Source organism: Scleropages formosus, chromosome 23 (assembly GCF_900964775.1).
Source record: "Scleropages formosus chromosome 23, fSclFor1.1, whole genome shotgun sequence".
Lineage (NCBI taxonomy): Eukaryota > Metazoa > Chordata > Actinopteri > Osteoglossiformes > Osteoglossidae > Scleropages > Scleropages formosus.
The window spans coordinates 7746268-7766022 of NC_041828.1; the positions used below are offsets into that span (position 1 = coordinate 7746268).

A 19755-nucleotide genomic window follows, 5' to 3' on the forward strand; every position below is an offset into this window, starting at 1 on the left:
GGGTTCGAACGGGAACCGGACCGCGCAGCAGGGGGGACAAATCACTGCAGAGAGCATCAGCGGCGGGGAAGGGGCGGCGCGTGTACCTGACTCACCCCCCCCTTTGCCCCCCCCCAACCGCGTCGCGCGTCCAGTCCGTCCTCCGTCGCTCCCCCAGTGCGCCGCGCGCCGCCTCGGTGTGTTGAGCGCGCGCGCGCGTGCGCGTTCCTGCGTGTGTATGTGTGTGTGCGCGCGCGCGCGCGCGCGCGTGTGTGTGTATGTGTGCCTCTGCCTGTGCGCGCGCACAGGCGCGAGCGAGCTCTTATTTCATTTGCGGACTTTCTTCTTCTTCTTCTTCTTCTTCTTTCCCCTGCCGTGCTGCTGGACGTCTCGTGCGGCGACGGAGCCCCAGCGACTTGTTCGCACTCTGGATGGAAATCGACGAGTCCTGCGACGGACTTCTGAGAAACTTTTAAGCCTTAAAGGTACGGTGTCGCCGCGTGCCTCCTCCTCCTCCTCCTCGCTCATCCTCCTCGACCCCCCGCCACTTTCTGTAACCCTCAATTTCTCCGTGAACTCGGCTGCTACACCTGCCGGGTCACCGCCCGCGCCGCGACGACGCGCAATGATGTGTCCTCGCCTCTGCTCCTCGCCACCTCCCAGGCCAGTTACCAGTGCGGCACCTGAGGCTGAATTATCGTGCGTCTCCGCACGCGCACCACCTGTCCTGACGCGACGAAAAAGTGCGCATTTGTTGTGTGCGGTGGGCTGGAAACTAAGTTAACTGCGTGTGACCGGAGCTCGTGCTGCACGAACGCGTTCGCTGCGTCGCTTTTGTTTACATGCCGCGCGCCCTTCGTGCACTTTATTGTTTATGCCCGTTTTGAATCGCTCGGGGTGTTGGGAACGCGCGGCTCCGTGTTTGTTCGAACGGCACGAATAACCGCGCGGCCGCCGCGTGCCTGCCGCGTGCCTGCCCCGCGTCTGCCGTTCCGCGCCGCACTGTTTTGCCCCGTGAAGTCGGGAGCGCGAGACGCCGCCGATCCGTTTTGTTCCTGTCAGCGCGCGCTCGAGAGCGCCTCGATGAATGTGTATCAGTGCCCATTCAGTCGCTGCTCTTAACTGCGCTCTTCAGAGCACCTGCGCTCTTTAACTGCGCCACGGACGGCCGCGCACGATTCACATGTAAATATATATTCTTGCTAAAGCTGAATGTTCGCACTGACTCGTATTTAAAAAAAAAACAAAAAAAAAAAAAACGCACAAATACCTGCTTGGCAACTTTTGAAATAAACACTGCGGGTTTGTAATTGCGCAGATTTTGACGCCTTCGTCGCGAGGCGCACATTTGTTAATAATAACGTTTTGTTTCTGAAGCTGTAAGCGATACTAGAAGCGCGTCTTTGGAAAAAAAAAAATAAGGAAACGTAAAGATGGATTTTTTTTTCCCCCTCCTTGAGAAGCAGATGCACTGACTTTTGGGTCTGGGCGATGAGGCGCGTGAAAGACTCACGTGGCCACGCGCCCGCTGATAAATAACATAATTAAGGAACAATGTCCATGTGTTAATATTTCTGTTTCCACTGGTGTAAAACGCACGGAGTGCCGTGAAACACAACGAGGGGTGTTTGGCGATGCACCCCCACACGACGCATGCACTTTAATGACAGTTTATGTGCAGATGCAGCCAGAGCACAAGGTGCGATTGTTGTCAAGTGGAGAAACACGGATTTAGGGTGAATAACTCGGCTGCCGACGATGATGATCGCGATAATTATATGTATGCTTCAAAAGTCTGCCGGTGTTTGCCTTTTTTTTTCCCCTCTTTTTTTTTTTTGCTCTATCGTGTGAAGCTGCAAGTCTCGAAAAGAGCTTGCAAGAAGAAGAAGAAGAAGAGCGGGGCGCGCGAACAGTGAGTGGGCTCGCGGAGCTCGAGCCGGCGCGCGAGGGGCTCGTCTCGTGGCGCCTCTGCATCCGCCGTCCGTCCCGAAATTGTCTTACTACAGGTGAGCGCGGTGTCCCCGAAGTGACATAACGCGGTCATGATTCCCAGACTCGGTCGCCCGCCCAAGGAAAAGGCGCGAGAGGGGCGCGTAAATCAGATGGTGGCGATGGGGGGTAATTAAGTTAATGGGGACGGTCGGAGAAACAGGGCTGAGAACATCTTTTCGTTATTTCTTCTTCTTCTTCTTCTTCTTCTTCTTCTTTCTTTCCCAGAGCGCACGCCGCGCTGCGTCTTTCCCAAAAATCCATCGCGATATCTGTTCGAGCCTAAAGAGTTCCGTGAATTCACCTCGGACACCTACATACAAACCAGAGGTTTCTAGAAAAAACGTGGCGTCTCTTGGTTAGAAACGACAAGTTGGTGACAGTTCCCTTTTCACTCCGAAGTGAAGTGGGTATTAAAAAAAGAAAAAAAAAAACGCCCAGAAGTTGCCAACTAAACACTGACCCGGACTGTTGTTACCATGGAGAAATATTAGTGTCGCCCCTTAGTAGTAAATATACCACAATAACTCAGTGTTGTCAGGTGTAATGTACTTATACCCCCCATGAAGGATTGATTATCATAACGGGTTTTAATTTCGCTCTCTTTCACTTTAATTGCATTCAACTGAGCTGTTTTTTTTTTTTTTTTTTTTTAAATTATTATTATTTTTGTTTGTTCTGAATTTAGGATTGCTTCAAAGGTGCTTCATTAAAACCATCTCCTCCTGGATAATGTTCTCTCACCAAATCGTACAGTGCTTAAAATGACAGAAATTAAATTGTCTTACTGGTTGTCATCTCCAGGTCATAGGATGTGGGGAGGGTGAGTTGCACAAGTGGGGATTTTTTACACTTATTTCTGTCTTTGTGTTTTGCTTTGCGTTTTCAGCTCAAGCGCCGGTTTCTGTCTCCGGGAAAGTCTGAATAGTCTGCGTACCTTTTACCTATAAATATGTTTGTTGTCGAGGTGAGAAAAAGCTTTGTCTTTCAATTCAATCCCGGAATACTCAAAACTAGTAAAAAAATTGATTTTAGGGGACAGTACCTTCAGTTTCCCGGGGGATCTCGGCCACAGCACATGTTGCTCGGGCCTGTTGTGTCTGAGCCGTGACGGCTTGGCATTTATAAGAATGGTATCAATTCTTCTTAGAAGCACCTTTGGAGATCAAAGGCATCACCGCAACGTGCGTCACTTTAGCGGCCCTGCTCTCGGGCTCCTTCGCTTGCTGGTACCTCTCCTCTGTGCAGGTGTACATTTACATTTGATATTAACACAAATGTGTTAATGTTGCTTATTTGCATTTTCTCACCGCGCGCGGAAAGACGTAGTAATGCCACCAAAACGGTGCCTTCCTTGAATCTCCACCGGTGCCTTAGTGCATCCTTGTCACTGTAATAAAAAAAAACAAAAAAAAAAAAAGAATAGCTGTAAGTACCTTGCTCCAAGGACAAATTCTAAAGTAAATCAAACCACTAAATTATTAAAACTTATTGTTTTTTTTTTTTTTTTTAAATGAAATCGTGTTTTAAACTCTACTCTTTACATATTTTATTCCAGCTGGAAAAGCTCAGAAGAACATGATATTTTGAACAACAGCGAAGTGTGTATTTAAGCAAATTCTCTTAACCGGGGCAGTTTCGATACTCGGCTCTTAATCGTGAGCTTCTGCGGCCTTTAATTCTTTATTCTGGTGTGATGAACGGGATGCGGGCTGCTTTCTTCACCTGAAGCCTCACGCAGTGTAACGGCTCGTACAGCGTGTGTGTGTGTGTGCGTGTGTGTGTGTGTGTGTCTCCACAGGACCCTAACCCTAACCCTAACCGTACGACGCTGCTGTTTGTCTCTGGTAATTACAGGGAGCTGGGCCGTATTCGCCACTTTTCCCGGCTCTACCTTGGCGTCACGCTCACGTGGTTAATTGACCTTAAATCCACCAGATTGCTCCTGCTTCAGAGATGGGGGTGTCGGGGGTGGGGCGGGGCGTTGGTGGTGGAAACGGCGCAGAGGAAGCAGCATCTCCTCGCTTCTGCAGGGGAAGGAGCCGCTCGCGCCTTCGCACACAAGCACAAAGCGATACACGTGGGCGACACGCAAAGGTGTCACGAAAGGTTCCAAAATTACATACACGGCTAAAGAGGAAAGAAGACGATAACTCGGTGACGGTGCTGCTTCGCTGACCTTCCGAGACCCGTCGAAAGAAGCCAAATGATCGACGTATAACAACGGCCAAGTCCATGCTTTTTCACGGAGCCTTTGTTCTGCGTCGGCACGCTGTTGTCGTCGTCGTTTTTCGTACCTTTGCTTCCAGCGTACAGTTTTTACATTTAAAATGTTCAGAAATCTAACTGGAACGACTAGAGGAGGTCCTGAGTAGAATCGACGAGGCCAAACCACGCAAGGTGTCCTCTTTGCTTGACCAAAAAAAAAAAAACACACATTACGATAAAACACGCTCCTGGTGCTTTCACTTTGAGTGCAGTTTCCATGCAGTGGAAACACTCACAGCCTCCCACGCAAACACACGCACACTTACAACTGCGCGTGCGGTCAGATGAACTGTAAAGCCGACTGTAAAATTTGAACGGAAGCACGTGGGACTATCAAACTAAGCGTCTCGTATCGCGTCCTTTACGATGAGCAGACTACGAAATATTTCTGGGTCTGTAGCGCCGTCGCTCCCCCCCCCGTGATTTCCACTTATTGGCTCTTTCGAGCCTGTTCGTGAGGGACCGCGCAAAGTTTCAACGCGTCGTTCGCTTCAACGCAGGCCGGAACGCGGGATGCGTCGCCGCGGCGCTCTCGCTCCCCTCGAATCGGGTTCCCCGCTCGCGCGCGAGTCCCTCTGTATCACAAGTGCGAAATCCAAAATCTGCCAGTGCTGAAAATCACTGCGCATTAGAGCGTTTGCACAGCAAACGCACAAAATGGCATCGCGGCACGGCGTCCCGCTCCCTCGGCTGCCGCGGGTCTAGCTGGTTCGGTCGGCTCCCACTTAAAGATCATATAATCGCTCCCCTTCTTCGCCGCCTCAATAATTAACACTGTAGTCAAACAACAGCTCAGCAAATGGAGAGAAATTATACCTGCGGCAGGACTATTGCAAATACCTGTGCAGCTGCCAGCCAATGCATTTATTTGCCTGTCGCCAGTAAATAAGAGGCCTGACTGTCTCCTTTTAATATGTGGCTGCGCGAGGGCTCCTTGGCTGGGGTGGGGGGTTGGGGGAGGTTGGGGGGGCGATGTTCGGATTCCTGACGAGGAGAAAGAGCCCGACGATTATTCAGAGACTTCGCGATGGCAAGCCGCAACCAGTTTTAAAGAGACTGTTATCTTTATGGGGATTGCTTCTGCATTCTCGGGCCCCGAGTCAAAACAGCAATGACAATCAGAGGCATGCCGTACCCCGGCGCATACATATTCATGGGGACTCCCCAGCAGACAGTTTTATTGAAGCTAATTTATGCTTTTCATTTAACTCACTGTATGTACATGTATACGGGTACCATAGAAACTACAAAAAAAAAAAAAAAAAAAAAGAGAAAGAGCAAAGCCCGTGCATTGTTGTTTACAGGCCAGATACTTAGCAGTATTTATTATTCTGGTTTATTATAGTGGTATGTACAGCTTTTTGGAAAAGGCACAGAAATCCGCCTCTGTGTGTGTGTGTGTGTGTGTGTGTGTTTGTAGGATGGCTGGGAATTGCAGCGGAGGTAGAAATGAGAGCACCAGTGAAAGTAGCCTCCCGTACCGATTCTCCACGGCTAAATTAATCAAATAGGAGTTGGTTTTCAAAATTTCTGCATGGTAACTCTGGCTGAGCCCTCAGCGCCAGCGTGTTTTAAAAGCTTCCAGGTTCTTTTCATTCTTTGCGTCTGAGGCCCGTTTGCCTAATCGTTGCGTTTTTTTTTTTTTTTTTTTTTCCCCCCCCTCCAAAAGCGAAATGATGAATGCACATCAAGTTTATTTTGTCATGGCTAGTCAACACGCCTTCTGTGAGGCGTTTATCTCGGGCAAACGGTGTCGAAATACGATTACAAATAAGTGTTGCCTTTAACTTCCGATCGTTTAAATCGCTGCTCTTACGACGGCGACGTTCACGTTTTGATTGAAACGGCATTGTTCCGTATTTCTATGCTTGTCAATATCCGATCCGTGTAGGTTTTCGGCGCCTTTGTTCCGGTAATGCAACAAATAGAAAATTCAGCTTTTTTGAAGGATCCCACATCCAGGGTTTTTACTTTGTGAAGATCAGTTTGTAATACCCACCCACGTGTTCCAATGAAACGATTTAAACAGCTAGATCTCCCTTTGTTGTTCCGCATGTGTAGCTATTCCCCCCGTTTTTCTTTTTTTTCCCCCCACCAGTCCTAACTGCACAAAGCGAGAAGAGTAGGGTTATCCAACAATAGGCGTGCAAAAGCACATGTACATGTACTGCACACACCGACACAAAGATTCCCATTCCCCGGGATGTGCACGCGCGTACTCTTGACACTTTTCTCGCGGTGCCATTGTTTAATAAATAATGTGGACCTCGTTTTTTTTTTTTTTTTTTGGTCGCTTTCAAACCTTGAAGGGATTAGGGTATTTCAGCAGCCATGTCAACAGCCCTTAGAAATGCAAACATCAAAAAGAGCCAAAGGAATGCTTTTCGGCTCCGGTTAGGAACACACTTGGTCAGGAGCGTACCCTCCCACACTGCACGCGTACAATCACCCCGACGCACGTTTTGTCACATAATTTAGTTGCTTATTTGCCTCCTGTCTTCTCATTATGCAGACTCGGATCCAAGCGAAAGCCACTCAAAGCTCTCCCGTTTTTTTGGCAATTTCGGAACAGTCATTTCATTAACGCGTGGATTAAAGAGGCGCGCGTCCCCACCGGCTACGGCGCCTTCCTCTTTCGGAAACGGCCCCTCCGCGGCCGAGCCGCCCGGAGAGTCCGACCGCCTCCCGTTACGCTCGGCTACAGAGCGTCAAAAACGCGCTCCTGTCCCTTTAACTCGGTGTGTTTATAACACTATTAATTGCTGATACGTTGCAATCCACGAGGCTGGAATTAAGGTCTAATTATTTAATCATGTGAGACTGGTCTGCGCCACCAGTGACAGAAAAGTAATTTTCAGGGCCTTGAAACCGAGATGTTTGTTGATTGTTACATGACTAATATATTTTATAATTCAATAAAGGCAGCATGAATAAACAAGCAATGAGCTTATAAAATGAGCCCCTTTACTGCGCGCGCTCACACGCACGCACGCACGCACGCATACACACACAGAGGAGCGCGCACAACTTCTCCGTCTCAATGCCTTCTTTGAGGTACGATCCACGGACCGCGCAGCGCTGTTTCGCGGCCGCCGGGGACACGGTGCGCCGTGCGGCGATGGCGTGTTCCTGTTCGAGAAGGAAGCAAGCGTGACCCCGAAGCAAAGGCGCGGCTGCCCGAGGCGAAAGGAAACCGCAGGCCGAGGACTCTGTTCTGCTCTGCGGATCGCGGCGCGGCGACGGCAGAGAACGTAGAGGCCAAGTTCCACAGAAATAAGCAAAAAAAAAAAAAAAAAAAACCTGACCCTCAAGAACATGCACCCAAGTAAAAACACCCAGTTTGTCACCGCGACATAAGTAGAAGAGTCTTTAAACATTGGGGGGGGGGGGTTGATTTCTATTTGACGTCGTGATCTTTCACCTTCCGATTTGGAGACTCATTTAGAAAACGGCAAAGGGAAAAGTTCAGCGCAGGCTGCGGACACGTGTCTTTTTAAAGTTCTAGGGTCTAAAACATTCGTACTGCTTGGAAACGCGCGGAAAAGCAGAAACGAAGCGCGGGAAACTTCTGCCGTCGCGTGGCAGGGATATCAGAAAGTGCAAGTGAAATTTTGCGACGCGAAAGCGGGAAGAACTTCTATTTTCTTCACGTTAATCTCTCGACTCGACATCACCCGGGGTTGCAGGCATGTCCTAAAATTCCTGGACGGACTCCCAGTGGTAATGGGTATTTAGCAGTTTCTCTAATACACCATACTGTTATGCCCACAGTCGCTTTGGATTTATTTTATTTTAAATGAAAACAGGAGCGTGCGGGGAAAGCCTGACAATAATTAACCGTGCCTATTCCAACAATTTTAAAATTTAAATGCAACTATTTTGTATATCTCTAGTAATTCATTTTACGTTGCCATCCGTTAAGACCCAAGAGATGGGATTAGATACGTACATCAAGTATAACAGGCGGCTAAAATTTTGGATGTTCTGTCATATTCTAGCCGTTGTAAAATGACGATTCTTTGTGGCGGAAGACGGAAAACGCCTGCTTCGCGCACGGGCGTTTCGAACCATCTATCGTCCTTCTGCATCGTCTTCCTTCCGAAGAGAGAGTACGGCCAGATATTGCATCACGCTTCCTGCCACGATAGTGCCGTGCCTTCGCTGCCCACGTGGCTTTCCATTAAAGACCGCGGTACGACGTAACGCCGCGATCTCGGTCTCCGCAAGTTCGTGGGCCTGCTGCCCGTCTGCGTCCATCTCTCCGAGGAAGGTCCCTCTCCACCTGAAACGTGCACCTCTAGCAGTAGTACAGCGTGGTACTCTGCCGTAATTGTTACCCATAACAGTTCCTGTCGCGGTCAGATCCATTTGTTGAAATTGCGACTCGATGTGATGTCATTTTCTCGGTTTTTATTTGCATTTTAGTGCAGCTTCATGGATTTTTTTTTTTTTTTTCCTCTGAACATATATTGTATTTGCGTGGCGAGCCACAAAAGAAATGGTCAGATGCACAGTTGTTTTTATTTAAAACCTTTAATGTTTTTTTGATGTCATAAACTGTATCTGTGTTTACAGGTTAATTCATGTAAAATACTAGTGACATAAGGAGACATAAAAAGGAAGCGCGCGGCTGATCGTGGATTAATGCACTAAGAGTAAAAGAATACTAAGTACCTTTCTTGAGGATGCAGATGCTGGACCGCCCGTTGGAATCAGACCTTTCTGATGTGAAGGCCGGGTCCGGAAGCGTCACGCCGCCTGCTGCCCTCACCATAACTACCCGAGCGGTGTGTTTACGGAGGAAAATATGACCGAGAACACCTCTACACAAAACGCTTTAGTGCCCAAGTCTGTGGAACGAAAGTGCAACTTGTAGCCTCTATTAGATGAGGTCAGATTCCTGCTCGCTGTACATTACAGCTGTTGAGCAACGTGCTGCAATTTGCGGTTGAAGATCCCGGGTTCAAATCCCACCTCCTGCTGTCGTACCCTTGCCCAAGGTACTTGCCCTGAACTGATACGTTGAAAGTTACCCTGCAGAATATATAAAGCATTCTAAGGAGTTTTTGTGTATGAAAAAAAAAAAAAAAAAAGCTCTTGACATCATCAGAGACGCATGGTCTAAATTAATACATGTAAAACACAGTTCTCTTTAAAATGTGCCAAAAAACGCGTCACCATCATGCACACGCACACACTGTCTGAACCGCTTGTCCCATTCGAGGTCGCGGGGAGCCAGAGCCTAACCCAATAACACAGGGCACAAGGCTGGAGGGGATACACCCAGGACGGGACGCCAGTCCATCACAAGGCACTCCAAGCGGGACTCCAACTCCAGACCCACCGGAGAGCAGGACCCGGTCCAACCCAGTGCGCCACCGCACTTCCTCCTCACCATCATGCATTTTCATAAATTTTTTTTAGGGAACGGTTGCCACAGAAAGGTGGGGCGCTACTGGAATCACCTGCTATCGTATAACGGGTTAAACCGTGGTTCTCCCGCTGGGCTGCCGCGAGTTCCCAGTGCTCTCCTGTACGCGCCAAAGTTTACTTTGCTCACATTATTCTGTTTAGGTTGGCAGTCCTGCCGACTCCTCCTGTATAATTAAAAAAGATAGCGTTCCCTTTGATATTCTCTCTATTGTGCGTCGCCGTTTATTAAATCCCTCGGGGGGTTTTTGCTCGGCTCCATGAAGGAATGCTGCCGGTGCTTGCCGAAGCTTTTATTGACACAACAGAGCAGCGGGGCTGTGCGCCTTCGGAGGGCATCGCCGTCATCCTGTAGGGACCCCCCCGCCTCCCGGGAGGTAGAGGAGGCGCCCAGGGCCTCGTGTGTCCCGGGGGGCGTCCCATCCACCGGCCTTCGGTGTCATACGTGCTGAGCGAAACATCACCGATACAAACGATGGCATATTTACCATCGTTCTCTGCAGTAAATATTTTCCACAACGAAATAAGTAAAAAAGGAAGAGTGTAACAGGGTGGGTGCATTATTTCTCTTTGATCAGCTCTGCTGTTTTTAAATAAACATGTTATTTTGTCAGCACTGGCAGAGTTTTGAGCTATGCAGTTGTGCTCATCGGTAGGCAATTACTAATTTTAAGAACTTTCGGAATATTTGTGCGTTAGCATCTGTACCAGCTGAAGTAGTAGGTGCATTTGTTTATGTAAGCATATGTTTAATAACTGCAGTATGGCAAAACCCATTTTCCCAGTGGGAAAAACTTGCCAGATTTTTGCATTTTGATGCAGATTTGGGAGTATTATTAGTGAGCACAAGTTTGAAGACTTATTCATCAAAGAAATAATAGAATAAATCCATGTTTTCAGCTTTTAATCAGGGGTGGGAGAATTACTTTATCCTTTTTGGAAGTTCACGTCATTCATTTTTATACGATGGTAGACTGCTGTCTGAATACTTCTGAGTATCTGTGCCTTCGCCGGTTTCTTGACCCGTTCTTCACCAGTCCATTCACTTGTTCCTCACTAGTCCTTTTCACGAGTCCCTTTACTCTTTCTTTCACTAATCCCTTCGCTTGTGCTTGATGAGTTTCTTCACCAATGTCTTCATCCTTTTTTCACCCTTTCCTTCACCCATTCTTCACTGGGTCCATGACCAGTTCCTTGACTCATTCTTCACTAGTTCCATGAACAGTTCCTTTACTCGTTCTTCACTAATTCCATGACCAGATCCTTCATTAATTCCATAACTAGGTCCCTTGTTCAGTCTTCACTAGTTCCATGACCAGTTAGTTCACTGGTTCCATAACAAGTTCCTTGACCCATTCTTCACTAATTCCATGACTAGTTCCTTCACCAGGGCATTCATCCTTTTCCTTTAACGCTTTTTATCAACAGCTCCTCTATTTCTTTCATCTGTTCTTCACCAATTTCTTTACCAGCTCTTCACTAGTTTATTTTATTAGTTCCTTCCCGAGTTAACCTACCAGTCCCTTCACGCTAACCCTTCAGCCCAGACAGCGTGTAGGGCTCAGTGTGGTGTCACCTGTCAGTTTGTACCCCCACCTCCCTTCCACTCCACTCCACTCCACTCCCCCTCCCTTCCACTCCACTCCACTCTACTCCACTCCCCTCCTCCTCGTGCGGTCGCTGCCCGCGCTCGGGCCGTTCCACGAGCCTAATAATCCATTCCCCTCGAAGTCCTCCCGCTTCAGCGCCATATGGCGCGCGCGCCTCTCGTTCTAAAACGACGCCGCCGTACGGGTGTCTCGGGACATGTGGCGCGCACGTCGGCGCGTGAACACCCGGCTTCTGAGGCAAAGAAACTCCACTATGGCTACGGGCGTTATTTCGGCGTAAGTATGGCTTTCCCGTGCATTATTTTTACGTGAAACACACTGTTTCTGTGTAACATTAAGCACGGCTTGCGAGCGGCGGTAAGTACCGACTAATTTACGGCGCTGAGGCTCGTCTTCTCTTCGTGTTTACACACACACACACACACACACACAGTTGTGGCGATAGATTACTGTCATACTCCCGTTTTCTTTCTGGAAATCATCATGTTCCTCGATATTTCTATAATTTGACTGTGGCAAAATAATTGCGTGTATACACACAGTGAGTGTGTGTTTGTGTTCGCATACTCTCTGTGTAAACTAAGTGTGTGCGTGCCTATTATATACAAGTAGTATGTCGTTACTGTCTGTGTGTAAATGTGCATAAATATACCCCTGTATACATACAGTGCGTATGTGTGTGTTTGTGTTATGTACAGGCTGTACTCTGGGTGCTGTGTGTGTGTATACTCTGTTCATGCTGTGCGTACACACTGTATGTGTCCGTATAAAATATTACCTTCAAACGTGTTTATATAATATATACGTACACGTGTATGTATAGATAGATAGATTATCTATACACTCGCGCGCGAGCGCACTGTACATACTCCGTGTGTTCAGTAATGAAGGCAGGACCGCCTCACACTAATCGGGCTGATTAAAAATTCCTGCGCGCGGAGCCGGAAATCGCGCCTCCCTCCATTCCTTCCACTTTTACTTTATTTCTGCTCCGCGCTCGCGGCCGGGACTTGCTGGGGCACCGCAGCCGGACTCGGGCGCTCGGGCGGAGGGAGCGGAACGGAACGGAACGGAGCCTCTCCCTGGAAAGCCGCCGCGTTGGCTCTTATTTCCTACTGGAATGAGGGAGAGACGGAGGTGGTGGAGAAGGAGGAGGAGGGGAGTGATGAGTCAATACAACTAATAATTTAATGGGCACGCGGAGGGAGAGGAGCTTAGAGACAGAGAGAAAGGAAGAGAGAGAAAGGGGAGAACGGCGAAGCAGAGCTCCGTCCAGCCCCGGATGAACACGAGCGCTAGCCGGGCTGTCATGCGCTTTCAGCGGACATAATCGGGTTCGGAGGTCGCGTAGCGAGCGCCACTTTGTATACCTGTGTGCGCGGCGCGTCGAGCATCACGCGGGTCCCTTCCTGCTCTCTTCGTCATCCTCCTCTCCGCGGTCATCCCCGGGACCGGGGGGGCGATGAACCTCCAGCGCCGCTGCCACCGCCACGCTCCTCGGTTGAGCTCCGGGACCGACACGACGCCGCGCTGATCCGACGTCCGCTCTCCGGCTTTTCTCCTCTCCATCTCGGCGCCGGAGCTCGTCCCCCAAACTCCCCGGGAGAGCAGCTCGTACTTCCGAATGCACATGTGTCCGTAATTCTGCAAATAAACTTTTTTTTTTTTTTTTTTTTTTTTTTTCCCCCTCGCAGCTTTCGCTCGGTAGGTCGCTGCATTGTGCTGGACGTGTTAATACCATAACAGCATCCGCGGTGAAAGCAGCGCTTTTCTGCTGTTTCGTCAACCCGAGCGCCGCTCATCACCGCGCTCCTGCTCGCTCATCACTCGCTGAACATATTTATTTTCTGTTTTTTTTTTTTTTTTTTCCTTCTTCGGGGAAAAGGACCATTTGAATCAGGGAGAAACTGCTCGGCAGAACAGAAGACTGCTTTTAATGTCCTTTGTGGCGCAGAGGCCACGGAAACTTTGCGGGGGGGCTTTGATTCCGATCTGACGGAGTTCGGATTCGGGGAAAGGACCACCTGCACGGGTTGTATGTGCCCCGCGCTTCTCAGGTGCCGACTTTTTTTTTCCCCTCCAGGTTGGTGTCGCTTATTCTCGGCGGTTCCGCGACATTGTCTCTCCACGGAGTCGCTCTCGTGCTGCCGTGCGTGCGTGTGTGTATGTGTGTGTGTTTTTAAGGTCATGTCCAAATCCTGACCTGGATCTCCAGCAGGTGCGGAGCGCGGACTCCTCTATGCCTGCTCTGCACGTCCATCAGCATTAACGAGACTGCTTCCACCCTTTCACACTGTGTTTTCTGTAGCTGACGTGTGTGTTCTGACGCTTGCTACGCTCTCAGCAAGTTGCATTTATGTCTTCATGTGTTTGCATTGGAATTGCTGCTTTTGTTGCATAATAAGGACCATAAGTTGATACTCGGTTGTGGATTCTGTTGCACAGCAAGGCGAGAATATTATTTTAAAGAAATATGGTGTGGCAAAGTTAATAGCTGAGCAGTCCGTAGTGTATGTTAGAGGGAACTTACAAACCTGGACATACGCACAGATAAACAAAGGGTGTGTGTCGGAGGGGCGAGTATTGTGCTCCGGAATGGTGTATAGGTAGGTCATCAAAGCACGATCATTCACCTGGGTGTTAGACTTGGTGCTGCAACAGAGAAGTAAGGAAATAAAATGGGCTTTCTTAAATTAATTTCAAATTAATGTGACACTTTACAAAAGCAATATCTGTTCACTAAGTTTCTTGCACATTTTCCCCATTTATGCTGCATGATCATTTTTACTGTATCAATTTAGGATAAGTACTTTGTAGGAATCTATGTAGAAGGTGGAATTTGAACCTGTGTACTTCAGGTGAGAGGTGTTTCCAACTTCTAGTCTACCAATAGTGACTTTGGTTTAATGTGATTTGTCTTAAATAATAACTTTTTTTTAAGTGTGTTGCATGTTGAAAAATCATTGCAGTTTGGAATGAAGATTGAATATCATGGCCTGCACTGGAGACTACCTTTCATTTTACCACCCAACACCAGTGGTCAGCTGTCATCCTCTCCCATTTGGGACCTCTGGGTTAGGGAGTACTTATTAAATTGATGTCTTCAGTTATTCCTTTTAGTTCCCATTTGGTTAATGTCTGTGCCTCTGAATGCAATCGTGAGCCCTTGTGCAGCGAGCCTGGCCTGAGCAGTAACGCCATCCTTCCCGTCTGAAATTTGCTCGTCAAGTGGAGGGTAAAGGCGCGAGGTTGAGTGAGAATTAATTTAATTGATGGTGTCATGTTTCTCTTCAGGATGCTATTTGCTCAAGGCAGCTGCATAATTTTTATAACAGATTGAACACCTCTGTGCCCCCCCCCCCAACAATATTTTGTGCAGTTTAAAAACCTTGACATGTGCCATACATGCTGTCAGGAGTGAGGATGGAGTGCACACACACATTTTCAGAACCGCTTGTCCCATACAGGGTCACGGGGAACCAGAGCCTAACCCGGTAACTCAGGGCGTAAGGCCGGAGGGGGAGGGGACACACCCAGGACAGGACGCCAGTCCATCGCAAGGCACCCCAAGCGGGATTCGAACCCCAGACCCACTGGAGAGCAGGACTGTGGTCCAACCCACTGCGCCACCGCGCCCCCGCTCGGATGGAGTGCAGTCTATTGTAAATTCGCAGTTTTGTGGAGCTTAACCTCTTCAACCGGTGGGGAGGGAATGAGATCTAGTGGCCGGGACGCTGGCACAACAAGTAGCGCAGCTGTCTCACAGCTCCTGGGTGGTGCGAGAGGAGGTGGGTTCAATCCCTGCTCAGTTTGTGTGGAGTTTCCATCTTCTCCCCATGTCTGCATGGGTTTTCTCCAGGTGCGCCGATTTCCTCCCACAGTCTGAAGACATGCTGTTTAGGTTCCCCATAGTGTGCAAGTGACAGAGAGAGTGCGTTTCACTGATGTATGGATGAGTGACCCAGTGTAAGTAGTGTATCTAGCAGTGTAAGTCACCTTGGTGAATAATGTGTGTGGGCTGGTAACACTACATAGGATTCATTGGAAGTCTCTTTGGAGAAAAGCATCTGATAAATAAATAAAATGTAAATGTAGTATGAAAAAGGTTTACAGGATGAAAACATGCAGCTTTTTTAACCTTTTCTGCTTCAACTGTTGCTTAACAGTAAAAAAAAAAAACTGCCCTGGGAACCTGAAAAATTTCTTGCATCTCCTTGGTTAAGGCTGGGAAAGGCACGGCTGCCTGTTACAATGTCACAAAACAAAAACTAAGAATTATACCAGGTTAATTGTGCCATATAGCAGTGTATATGGCTTTTCCACCTGCAGTAAAAGTATACTTGTTTTTTTTTCTATTTGTATAGCAATATTGTAGTTAGACAGGCTTCACACAACCCATATCCCTTGTGCCACTGTTGCCTCTGTCACCTTGTACACCATGTAAATGGGTTTCTCTATTCACATTAATCAGATTTCAAAGGCTGCTGCAGCTATTAAAAGGGAAAATATTAAACAAAGCTACCCATTGATAGTCATTTGATAAGGTTTTATCAAGTCGCTTTTACAAATGAAGCAGGTCACTCTTAAGGGTACAGGACAATGGGTGAGTTGAGTCCATTTGGGAAAAAATGTTTTGCATTAGGATTTAATGGGGGTGTTTATTGCAGCTTTGCAGTGTCCCTTTTCAGCATATGTTGGGTTAAAACTGAGCTCTAAGCTGTCAGAAACGCAAATTCTGTATTTCTGTCTGAAGTGTTTAGAAAGCACACCTAATTGCAGATTCTAAACACACCCTCTCTGACCATTTCCTGTTTTAGATTTATAAACCTTCCGTACACATGCTTTTTAAGTGGAGAACAGTTTTGTGGGACTCAAGGAGGCACTATATTGCAGCGCTTTTGTGTACATTTCAGGCTTTAAAGTGGCATTATGTCACAGTTTGTGTAAAATAGACAGTATCTGTTAAGTTCTCCCCCTCCCCGAGTCTGAGATAATGCGGCACAATTTTATTTACCAACTATTCAGTGGCATAAGAGTTCTGATTTAACATTGATATAGTACAATCATTAATAGAGTAAGGGCTGTATGAAATCTTAATCGTACAAAGGGTTCTCTGTTTTGAAGTATGTGAAAAGATTCTTTATTTGAATTTATATTTACAGCTGTAGTGTTTTATTGTAAACAGGTGTATTCTGACGATAAAACTGAACATGTTCTGAATTATCAGATGAATAGTCATGCGCATGTCTTCGCATCCCAAAATATTTGGTTACTTCAATGACAGATTCTACTTTTATTTCTGAGATTTAAGGAAAAAATAATTTTTCGCTTCACTGTTGTTGTGCACTAGCTCTTTAAAGGGATGCATTGAAAATTTTGCCTGAGCTCACACTGGGAAAATTATAGCTCACATGCAGTTAAAAATAATAATAAAGAAAGCGATAGTGCTGCATCACTATGGATCGGAGCATCTGGTAAGCAAATGGCTGCGCTAATTGGCCCTGAAATGCTGTGTGACCTTTCTGCAGGTGACCGTGAGTGGTGGCACTGGGAATGATGGACCACCTCAATGAAGCATGCCTTGGGAAGGAGAACTCTGAGCTGCCCAGTAGCATCGGAGAGCCCAAGGGACCCCCGGCCAAGATGGCCCGGCTGGAGCAGAACGGCAGCCCCCTGGGGAGGGCTCGTCTGGGAAGCACAGGGGCAAAGCTGTCAGGCATCTCACTCAAGCCCTCAGGACACCTTGTCAAGTCTTTTCACAAGAGAGGTAAAAGCGCTCGAGAGCTGGCCGCTGTGTTGCAGGAGGGCAGCCGCTTCGCAGGTTGTCTAGGTCAGTGTTTTGTCCATTTCAATTCTGGAGTCCCAAGGGGCTGCATATTTTTGTTGTAGGCCAACACTAACCCAACTCATTCAGCTTTGTGTGAAACAGTCAAGCTCTTGACTCGTTGATGTATTAGGGTTAGGCTAAGACAAAAATGTCCAGTCCTCTCAACTGTAACTGAAAGCACTTTGCTCTTGGTCACTCTTGTCAACGGCTGAGCACCTTGAACGCCAGGACACTGAGTGTAATTAGGCTTAGCCATTGACACGTTTAGTCAATTAAATATTAGGCTAAAAGTCAGTAAGAGATCTAAAGTCAAACCAACGATATGCCAAAAACAAGAGCCACGTAGGTGGCCGTTCTCATATTCATTGATGGATATAATGCAGAGAGCACTTATCAAACTTCTTTCTTTTCTTGGAAAACAAGTCATGCTGCTTAAACACTAGTAGCTGGACTGTTTCAAGATGAAGAGGGTGTATATTATTTTGAGTGTTTGTCTGGCTGTTCATGCTGTAATGAGGAATAGCAGACAGCTTCATCAGAATTGTTTCTCATAAGACCTGGAACACACTGCAGACAAAGCAAGAAGTGAAAAAGACAGTCACCCTTGCAGAAAATGCTGTTCTCAAGCATTAATTCGTAGTGATATGTAGTAAGAATATTTGTTTTACCACTATCACTCTGAATGGAGATAAACTACTGAGCTTTTGTCCTGTTGTGAGTGTTTTATATGCCACTCAGTATGTATACTGGAAGAATATCTCTCTAATTCGGTCAGCAGTTATATTTTTGCCACATAGTTTACTTCAATGTGTGCTAGAAAGAAAATATACTTCCAATTCTATGTTATACATGAACAAACAGAGCCAATAGCCCCGTCTGCACCTCCCTTCCATATTTTCCATTTGTATGTTTGTTTTATATGTACATTCAGTAATAGTGCACTCTTTAACACATGCATACGAGTGAATTCTGCAGAAGTTTGTATCCAGAGGAATGCATTCTAAGAGCGAATAACAGCAGCAGTTATTTTCCCCCGTTTCTTTCTGTTTCCTGAAAACAAAGCCGATACTGATCCTGGAATGCACCTGCTTAGCACTCCTCATTGTAAGATGTTCATCTAGTAAGCTGAGGGAACCTATTCTATATCCAGATTGAAACATGTGGAATGCAGCATGTTGCTTCAGCAACTCTTTGTACATGCTATAGAAATGGGGCATTGTGTAATACTATGTCATGGAATGAATTTACTCTTACTTTGTATCACAGGAGTCCACAGCCTAAGCTAGGCGATAGGATTCAGACGATATGTAGAGCTACCGGAGGCTCCGCTGCATTGTGGTTTCTGTCATTCGTATAATTTTCGCATTGTAAGGGACTCGTGTCATCAAGGCGTTAAGATAAAAGCACCCCCACCATGACCACTGGACCTCAGCAGGTAGAAGCACCGACTGCGTAACACAGCTACCCCCAGTTCCAGGAGATATACACGTTCCATAAATTCCTAAATGGGAGATTTTGGCTGGCTTGGATTAGGAGATGTTTGCACAGTTATCCACAGTGGCAGGACAGTCTGAGACGAGGATTCGGTAGACTTTGCCTTAACACCATGTGGCGATATTTGGAAAGCCATAGACGTGTGGAACCCTCCTTGCTGCGTTTGGGTCTGAACCGTGTGTATTTTTATCTCCCGGCCATCCATTTCTATTGCTGTAATCTTGCTTCAAACTAGGCAGCATTTGTCTGTGTGTGTGTGTGTGTGTGTGTGTGTGTGAGAGAGAGTGAGCAAGAGAGAGAAAATATTTTCGCCATCCCAGAAATGGACACGATAAACATTTGATTATCGTAAATGGGGACATTATAAAAGACTACAGATTTCATGGTAAGGAAAAGTTGAAATGTAAAGTATTTTTAAAAATTTACGAGAAAAAAGTAAATTTGGAAATTAAAGCTAATTTTTTATAAATGTTTTTTTTAAATGGATTACAGTACTTCCTTTTCAGCTTCTTTTTTGTATTCTAAGATATGACATGAGTCTTGGGGCATGAGTGGTTAAAAGGCCCGCTTGGAGGTTTATCAGTGTGAATTGCTTGTGTATCAAAGTTGTTACCTGTCCAGTTTTATGCTATAATGTTGCCCTCAAGTTAGGCAAGGAGTGTTTTTCAGTTGTCTTTGAAGTCATGGTGAAGAGATTAAGATCTTTCTGTTATTGGTGTGCAATTTCCTTTGGGATTAATAAAGTTTTAATCTATCTATCCATCTATCTATCCATGTGTAACATCTTTAAAACTGGAGCAGAAAGTAGTTGCTGAGATGTTTTTGTTGTCCTCATTGACACTGTGGAAGAACTGTCATCGTGAGATGTTTGCCAGTGTCGGGTCTGCATTTTCCTCTGCTTCATGTTCCTTCTCTGTGGGTTCCTTCCCCAGGCAACATGCTGCCCGTGTTCTGTGTCGTGGAGCACCATGAGAGTCCTGTTGAGTTTGTGGACAGCAGAGAAGAACATGCTGAGTTTGTGCTGGTGAGGAAGGACATGCTCTTCAACCAGTTGATAGAAATGGCCCTGCTGTCCCTCGGCTACTCCCATAGCTCTGCAGCCCAGGCCAAAGGTAAACCATGGTCACGTAACCTTGCTCCACAGTGGGACCCCCCCAC

At 47.0% G+C, this 19755-nt stretch overlaps 1 protein-coding gene across 5 annotated transcripts in view; it reads left to right on the forward strand.

Moving 5' to 3' along the window:
* The first annotated feature begins 233 nt into the window (after positions 1-233).
* satb1a (SATB homeobox 1a) overlaps positions 234-19755 on the forward strand; it is a 49276-nt gene continuing 29754 nt past the window's right edge. For 3 of the 5 annotated variants that reach the window (XM_018750399.2, XM_018750403.2, XM_018750402.2), the window contains exons 1-3: positions 11332-11552; positions 16805-17043; positions 19530-19709. In XM_018750399.2, coding sequence (XP_018605915.1) covers positions 16830-17043; positions 19530-19709 — 394 coding nt within the window. In that variant the 5' untranslated portion in view covers positions 11332-11552; positions 16805-16829. Of the gene's footprint in view, positions 465-11331; positions 11553-11593; positions 13360-16804; positions 17044-19529; positions 19710-19755 lie in introns of those variants that run through there. The other 2 variants (XM_018750401.2, XM_018750400.2) reach the window with 2 other exon arrangements.